Below are 9,188 nucleotides of genomic sequence, written 5' to 3' on the forward strand. Positions count from 1 at the left end.
AGGAGGAGCTGAAAACTAACAGAAAACAAAGTAAAATCATAACTAAAACCCAAACAAGGAGGAAAAACTGAAAAAAATAGTAAACAAAATCCTGATCAAATCCTAAACCCTGACAACCCTGAGATCTATTTACAAGATTACATACGTGTGCAAAAACATACGTACACTCTATCTGAACAGCACAGCTAGAGTGACATTGCCTGAATGCTCGATGTCACAGATTAATTATTTACGGAACTAGCGGTCCTTTTATCAAAAGTAGGCGAAAAAAAGTATGCAGAATAGAAGCGCAGACAAGATTCGAACCTGGCTGTGTTGGGGACTAATGGGCCTTTCAGACAGGCTGCGACGACCGCACTGCTGCGCTGTGAAACCCATTCTTTTCAATGGCTTGCGCCGCGCCAGGGCGGTTTATCGCTGCGTCGAGCAAAGCGCAAGCACAGCGCAGCGCACCGCTTCGCGCGCCGCGCTCAAAGTTCAACATAGTTGAACTTTGAGTGCGGCGAGCGCGGCGCGCCGTGACGAATGCACGCGTTGCCATAGAAACCGCAAATGCGCTGCGCTGAACCCCGCGGCCAGCGCAGCGCAAATCGCTTCCTGTCTGAAAGGCCCTTAAGGCCTCTGTACACGGGCTGTATGTACCCCTGAGCCACCGGCACATCAAATGGTTAATTTTTTCCCCCAAGATTTTAATTAATTGCACAACTAAAAGTTTTAAATACCTAAACAGGGTGCTGGAAATCAATAAATATAACACTATCTTATGTTTTTAGATGTGCTTTTTCCTCTAGTCTTCTTTGTAGAAAAAGCTAGGACTTTATAACAAATCTGAAAGGAGCATATCCTGAAAATAGACTAAAAAATGTATAACGTTGGCTGAACAGAAAATTAAAACAATTACATTTTCTGAAGCCAAGATCCTCCCTCTTCAAACAGTTTGTTAGTTAATGACTTGATTTGTGATAATCAGATTTATTTATACATCACTGTATAAACCACTCCATGTAGTTGATATTGCCGCATATGTAAATTGAATGTAAAATAACTTCAGTTTGTTTTGTCAGGCCAAATGTCCCCCATCAGGGAAAGGATTGGGTGTGGTAATGATATGCAGCACTACCTAGTTGACTTCACTCTGATTGGCTACAACCATATTTGGAATACTGGTCAACCGTGACACCTCACTCCCCCCCCCCCCCCCCACACACACACACACACACACACACACAGACACACACACCCTACTTTCCTCCTCCATCCACACCTCTCTTCTCGATGCAACACTCCATTAAAAATCCATTTTTAAGGTTTTATGGCTAGTGGAAGTGTTTGTATCACAGGATGTCAGACACACGAGGCCAAGCTGACCAAAGGCTTTGACCTGGCGGGGCGATTCAACACAGTGGGACCGAAATACAACAGCAATAAACTGCTGTTATGCCAGAAACCTGTTTGAGTATAACGATTATTATTATTAGTTATAATTTGCTATTATAATTTTAATAACATGTCATTCAAACTCAAATGGTAGCTATAACATATATAGTTCAAATGGTTGTGATCCCAGGGCTATAAGCTTGTAATGATTAATACCAATAATCCATTTATTAATTAGCTGTTATGAACTCATGTATGCTGGAACAGGGTGATCTGATTGGTTTCTGACCAATGAGATTTATCCAGCAAGCGTTGATTACTCAAATTATAACTGCAATCAGAGTTTAATCCTTACTCGACCTTAAGTCGACCTCCTGCATCGGCAATGCAGGGATGAGTTTGCTTCGGAAGTTCACGCCGCGTCACGCTGGTGAAGAAGAAAGATTTGAGCGTGCCAAGCGCTTCTATTTCATCTCATAGCAACGTTATCTCATTGCTAAGGCTGGTGTCAGGATGACCATGATGCATGCTGGGAGTCAGTGGCCATTTTGACCAAATTGCATCATGGGAAATTTGGTCTGTCACGTCATGAAATGGCATAACACTGCGGCATGGCGGGGAGCACACTGCAGCAGCTCCACTACTCCCACAAAAGGTCCTGGGTCAATTTTGAAGCAATTTGTGACAGCCCTGACAACGCAGGTTGTAAGTGGTATAGTCGAAAACATACAGGTACAACTGGATAAACATATTTAATCCCCAAGACAGTCAGCTCCATTCTCTCTGCATGATTGTCTCCTTGACAGACCTTGTAATTTCCAACTTGGAAATGTCATTGCTTTTTACGTCATCATTAGGCGTTGTGTACAGAGACCAATATGTTGTTTTCATGGTACCATACAGAAAGAGTGATGATTATGACTTTAAACAGTCTAGTTACAGTGAGACGATTGGCTCCTTGTAGTAAAGATATCAGCCACCAGGGGCTGCTGTTCATCCACATTTATTAACGAATGTAGCTTTAGTATTCAATGCTTTTTCCTTACATGCAAATGCAGCGTAATAATAGCAAAAGGATTACTCATATTAATCAAAAAACACAATGAAACCACATAGTTGATGAGAAAATGAATCCCAAGTCGAAAAACAACAACAACAACAAAAACTTAATATGCAGTTATTTTTACAGCTGAAATTTGAAGTCACAAGGATAATGTCCCGTTCATTTCCCCTAATTTTAGATTTCCTAAGGACGCACAAGAGGTATGTTATATTCTGCTGAATCCTTCGTAAAATTATTCAAACAAGAGGATGCAAATTATATCTGTATAATGATATGTGTAAAACCTTGCTTAAAGGGGATGCAATCTTAACAGATGCTCATGAAAGACAGCTCTTAAAGGAGGGTTTGGTGACAAACATCTTGAAAACAGTCAATTCATGCATGAACTGCTTTTTCCTTTATTTATATGTGAAGAGGTGTAACTGGGAAGAAAATCCAAGAAAGCAATCAACTGTACCGTATCAACAGAAGACTTGAAGAAGGGAGGAGTGGAAAAAATGTTTTGATTAATATCTCATGACAGTTATTTCACATATAGTGCAGCAGAGTCCCACATGTACAGCTTGTTTTTTCCTGGGTCGTTACTCAACTGTCCTTCAGCTTGTAACTTTTCCCCTTTCAGCTGCTACAGAGCTTCTGCCTTTAATGTCTATTTACAGAGAAAAAAATTATAATTCCCACGACGATGAGTCCTGCCACCACGCCGAGGGCGATGAGTATCTTCTTGTAGGGCATTTCCTGCTTCTTCAACTTTCTGGTTGTCTTTTCAAACATTTTACCCTAGAAAAAATAAATAAAACAAAAACAGAAAAAAAGACATGTTCATATAGGTTCTGTCACCTCAATACTTTTTAAAAATATAAATAATTGGGCCGCGCTGGTGGCGCAACGGGTAGCGCGACCCATGCACGGAGGCCTTAGTCCTAGATGGTCAACCTGGTCTTGACTCTGACCTGCGGTCCTTTGCTGCATGTCTCTCCCCCTCTTCTTGTCAGCCTACTGTGTTAAAAAAGCGAGCCACTAGAGCTGTGAAATTACCCAAAGAAAATAAAAAAATGTCAATCCAATAACAGGTGATGGAGTACATTCATCTTAATTTCTAATGTCATCTTTTCCTGTCTACAGCCACTATGAAGCATTAGCTGGCATTGAAGCTAACGTGGACGCAGGTTTGAAAGAGGAACGCTAAGGGGAGAACGTTTTTCAGCCGTTTAATATTCAATGCGGCTTGATAATAGTGGCCAACATGAGCATGGAGGTTAATGATAGAGTCATGATGTTCCTACATTGCTGATCTGTGTACACAGTCGAGCAGTTCTCCAGCAGCATGAAAAAAGCAGATGTGTTCTCTGTGGGGATTTATTTGGATTCGAAGCACATGCTTTCACGTCACGCGAGTGAGGAGAAACAAGGAGAGCAAAAGTTTCCACCACAGTTTCAGCCTCCATTGACTCTAAAATAAAATGCAGCTGGTCTTAAATTCTGTTGTGGTGGCACTGTGCATTGACAGCTGCTGAATAACTTTTTTTTTAGGCCTAAACATCTAACCCAAACAGGGAGCTCCTTCCTTCTGTTAAAGCAATAGCATTTAGTCATGCAGACATTGGTCATGTTTATGCTGATATTCTTCCAGACTGGTTCATGCATGCCAGAGAGAGAGTCATGGTTAGTGTGTGATTCTTGCATGGAAAGGAGACTATCCTCTTTGAGGAGCGAGAGCTGCAGCAAGTGAGGAGTGGTTTGTCTTATTCAATGGGAGACTACCACTGTGATGAGGCCTATTGGCATGCCAAATATCCTTGGGTTGAGGATCCTGCAGCATTGCCTAATAATTGGAGAGCAGTAGAGGCAACATTTTTAAGGCCTGAGTGGCAGTTGTCCAAGGAGACAGACTGGAAAGTGGCCTTTAGAGCCCAGTCGCATGATATGGTTGAGTGGAGACCTGCCATTAGGCTGTCAAGAGAGCTGTTTGAGAGTTGGACCAGTCCTGTATGGTACATCAGCCATCTCATCGCACCTAATCCTCACTCACACAACTCGTCACAACGCCTGTGCAGCTTGTTTGGAATAGCAGTCAAAAATTCAAAGGCCAAAGTTTAAATTATCTTCTCATCATGGGCCCTGACGTGCTGAACAAAATACCTACTGTCCTCCTAAGGTTCCGCCAAGGTGTCCTTGCCGCTCTAGGAGAGATAAAAAAAATATATAATTCTGCCTGGCTTGAGGACTAGTAGGTGCATCTTTACAATATTCTCTGGAGGGACGCCGAAGCAGATGATATTGGTAAATATGCAATAATAAGGGCCAATATTGGTGACAAACCCACTGGCTGCATCGCCCAAGTTGGTATGCATGAGACTGCAAGGTTGCCAAAGTTTTCTCACCTTGTGGAGGAGCGGCGTGCTGGAGGAAGACACGTATGTAGATGACATACTCACCTGTTGCAATGATGAGGATCAGCTAAAGCGTATAACAGCCAACATCAAGCAGATCATAAAGGCAGGTGGATTTCAGCTGAAGCCATGCGTCTACTCTGGCCGAAGTGGGAGGAGCCCTGAAGGCCCCAAGAGGGCTCGTGCTGCAATCTTTGTCCTCTCAAATCAGCTACCAGATGAAGACCATAAAGCACTCGGCATGGGCTTCACCCCAGTAGAGGATGACCTCCATCTTATGGTCTCAGTAAACTTCTCAAAGAAACGGAAGAAGATGAGGTTGGGAGAGAACTTCAATCAAAGAAGGAGGTGAGACACCCGGCACCAAATCCCCTTACCCGAAGAGAGCTTCTGAACCAGGTTTCTGGGCTGTATGATTCTCTTTGGCTCACAACCCTCGATACGCAAAAAGGGACGATTCTGGTTGGGAAGGCTTTTTAAGAAACAAAGAGCAAAGGTAAGTGAGCAGAGGACACATGGGACACAGCGTTGTCTGATGGGCTTCTGGAGGATGCCATTTGCCCACTGGAGAATTTTGCTGAGTTGGTCAAACTGAGTTGTATGACGAGTCAAGTCCAAGGCTAAGTTGACTCCGCTGGACCATGAGGGAGATGCCGTCAAGGCCGAGATTTGTGGAGCAGTCTATACTACGCGTTTAAGGAAGTATTTCCAGAAAAACTGCAATGTTCCTGTGGAGAGGTGGTACCACCTGTTGGATAGCCAAACTGTCTTGGGCGCAGTCCAGCAGGAGAGTTACGGGTACCAGACCTTTTTTGCAAACAGGATTGGATAAATCCAGAGCAGTACCAGTAGCCAGGATTGCTAGTGGGTCCCAGGGACGCTAAATATAGCAGACATCACCTGCTTTAAAGTGCAACAAGACCTAATCCCTGACCTGTGTTCTTGTGTTCATGAACCTCTGAGGAACTACGTACAACCAGCTGGAAAAGACTAACACATCCAATTGATATGGTGGCTTCAGAAAGTACTGAATTTTATTCAGTGGTAGCAGCGTAAAGGGGGCTAATTACAACCACATACCTTAGTATCCCGAAGTTTCTGGTTGTAGCATAAAATGTGAAAAAGTTTGATCGCTGTTTAAGTCAAACCCTAACCTGCAAATCAGGATCATGAGCATGTCCTGGAATCTATCTGTTGTACCCAGTGACACCAGTCTGCTTCATCTCAACAAACAATAAGAAATACCTTTCTAAATATAGCACTTTTAACACAATCAGGATATAAATTGGAAATTTGTGTCCACCCACCTCATATTTTGAAACATCTATATTACATAGTATTAATTCCATGAGGCATTTACTTATTTAACTCATAGCCAAATCATAACCCTGGACCTGTTCACAAGCAACACAAGTGGCCACGGTGCAGCCCCAATGTTTTCCCGTTGGACAGTGTCTGCCACGGCTACCTTCTCCAGCAGATCCTCAGCCTGCTGCTCCAGGTCGTTCAGTTTGCCGGATCTCTCGTCAGCTTTTTTCATGTTGTCGAGCATTATCCCCTTCACCTCCTCCACCTCCTCCTGCTTCTGTTGCAGGCGGCTCTTCCTGTCCTCCTGTAACACATCGCCACCAGAGACACATGGGAATTTATTCTGTCATTCAGAACACTCAGTTTTTTAAGCGAGCAACCATGATGTGTTTTTGGTAGTAATGAGCTCATAGACATGTTGTGACACTCCATAGGTTTTGGAGTAAACAAAGGATCTGGCACCTTCAGTGCCGTCAAAACATTCCCTTTTTGTTTTCTGGGCATTCAGTGCTGTCAGTATTTTTTGGGTTAGGCTTGATACCATCCAGTCTGAGAGTGCTGTCAAACCATCGCACTCTGGTTTGTGTGCTCAGAAAGTTTGGTTCGTTTGGGGAGGTGTGAATGCACAATCAAACTCTGGTGTGGACCAAAGAAGTGAACTTGGGTCTGCCTCAAAACCTAGGTCTTGGCTCGGTTGAACTAAACTCTAGAGCGGTTTGAATACATATGGGAATGCCAAGCGAACCAGAGGCCACTCCAAAAGCAAGCAGGAAGTGGAATACAGCGCAGGGCATTCTGTGTAAGCACTGCACAACCAACACAAACGTGAGTGGCCAGTGGTAATAGTACAGTAATAACGCTAATGAAGCTACTCACATCTTGTAAATATCTTTCTAGACATCTCTATAAAGTGACACATTGGTGCATAGAAGTTGTATGCACCGATACTCCCATGCCACCACCTCATACAGAGCCATCTCACCAGGCTTGTGTAAAATATAACTATTTCCATGGTCCTCTGCCTTGTCTTCCGCTCATGTTGAGACCTCTGTTGAATCGTCCTTTTCTGGCACTCTTGCCAAAGACACCATAGCAATCACACGGGTAAAATCTGTTGCCATTCTGTTTTGTTTACATTTCATTGAAAATGAAGTTGTGCTGTGTTGCTGACCACCCTCTTTACTTCTGTGGTTCCCGGTACAGCATCACTACAGTGCCACTATCAGGGGGTTGAACAGGTTGGTCAATACAAAGCATGAAAGCAAACTGCACCAGCTGAAAATGGTTACAATGTTCCAAGTTTGCTCCCCAGACAAACAAAGTCTATTGGAATATCAGGTGTGAAAACGACCTTAGAGGTCTACAGACACCTATTTTGACTTCATTATTTGGTTTCTGTTTTGATTATGCACTGCCTGCACTGAATGCATCACAAGTGGCCCCTAATCAAGATGCAGGAGTTTGGAACCACCAGGACCCTATCTAGAGCTACCCTTCTAACCTAATAGAGAAAACAGACCTTCTGACCCTTCAGACCACATAATGCTCATTAAGGTAGCTCCATTTAATGTGTCTTAGACTGGGGAAGATGCAGAAGGTCAACTATTGCTCATGCACTCCACCAATCAAGTCTTCATTGTGGAGTGAAGCCGCTCCTCACTAAAAGCCACATGACAACCTGATAGTATTTTGCTAAACGGTTAAAGGTCGTCTGATCAGGACTAAACTAAATACTCAAATTTCTTTTGGCCTGAACTCTCCTCCAGACCTTGCTCTTCACTGAGTTAACATTATTCTTACTCTGAAGCACGTTGATGGCAGCATCATGCTGCAGGGATGGTATTCTGTGGCAGGAACTGGATGACTAGTTTGCATAGGGAGTAGGATGACAATCTACTCCAGAGGGCTCATTGAGGCAAGAATTCACCTTTGAACATGATAATAGCACAAATCTCACAGACAAGATAATAAATAAGTGACTTCAAGACGAGTCTGTGAACATCCCTGAATAACCCGTCCTGGACCCAGACTTTCTATGGCTCTGATACTTATGAACACCTCAGTTCTATTTTACAGATCTATAACAGATCTATAACAGTGCGTAATGTAGAACTTTTTACACAAGTGTCCAGGAACCGGGCTTCTCGTCGTCTGAGTCTTGCCTCGCCCATGTCGGATCTGGTCGCCTGCTGGTTACTGGACCTTTTGCTACGCCCTGACTTTGCTCCCGGATTGTGTTCTGGACATTTCCTGCACATCTAATCGCCTGGCTTGACCCTGGACTGGTTATTTGGTTTACGGACTCTGATTCTGCCTTCAGGCTTCCTGCCTGCTCCTGTCAGCCCGGGGTTTTGAACCACTGCCTGCCTTTAAATAACTTTCTAAAGACGTTATCTGCTTGTCTGGCTGAATTCTGGGTCCTTCGTCTCTGATCGTTACACTTATCAATAGCTTCTAGCTCCTGTTCCTTGACCTTTCACAGGGTCAACAATGGGAGCTTTGGACTGAAGGAGCTTTGGACTGATGTACTGATTTCAGACAGCCTTTAATTCCGACGTCATTATGTGACGGAAACGCACATGAATGATGTGAGTCAAACCCGCGTCTACAGCCTTCTGAAAATGAACTACAAAGTGGGCACTCTCTTCTCTCTGGACATTTTTGTCGATTTCTGTGTGTGTTTTTTTTTTTTTTTGATGATCTCATCTCACAAAGGATTGTGGGATACCTTAAGGCTGCTTAGCGCCAGTAGGGGACATTGCAAGGTTCCTAGGCAAAACTAGCCGTGGGAGGGAGCATACATGTTTCTTTTCCTACCTCCTTCCTTACTGACCACACTGTTTGGACATCCATTATCATGGCAACTGCTGACACACTTCCGCTTTGGCTGAAGAGTCCTTAATCTATAGGGGTATTTGGATTGAGACTTAGCATCTCAGTGGATCATTAAGGTTCACATTTTATGTAACAATAACATTTGGCGAATGAATCTAGTTAAACAGAACTAGTGTGCTTTTCATCAACATCTGCTGCGGAGTGAGGCATGC

The 9,188-nt window shown here is 43.6% G+C and overlaps 1 protein-coding gene across 1 annotated transcript; it reads right to left on the reverse strand.

Annotated features, from left to right (window-relative positions):
- Positions 1 to 2,603: 2,603 nt before the first annotated feature.
- LOC110369202 (vesicle-associated membrane protein 5) lies at positions 2,604 to 8,312 on the reverse strand. Its single transcript, XM_036144727.1, has 3 exons — positions 8,304 to 8,312; positions 6,302 to 6,445; positions 2,604 to 3,220 (listed from the first exon to the last, which is right to left on the reverse strand). The coding sequence occupies exons 1-3, from the start codon at positions 8,310 to 8,312 to the stop codon at positions 3,083 to 3,085; spliced, it is 291 nt and encodes a 96-aa protein (XP_036000620.1). The 3' UTR covers positions 2,604 to 3,082.
- Positions 8,313 to 9,188: the final 876 nt, after the last annotated feature.

This window comes from Fundulus heteroclitus, chromosome 12 (genome assembly GCF_011125445.2).
Source record: "Fundulus heteroclitus isolate FHET01 chromosome 12, MU-UCD_Fhet_4.1, whole genome shotgun sequence".
NCBI classification, from domain to species: domain Eukaryota; kingdom Metazoa; phylum Chordata; class Actinopteri; order Cyprinodontiformes; family Fundulidae; genus Fundulus; species Fundulus heteroclitus.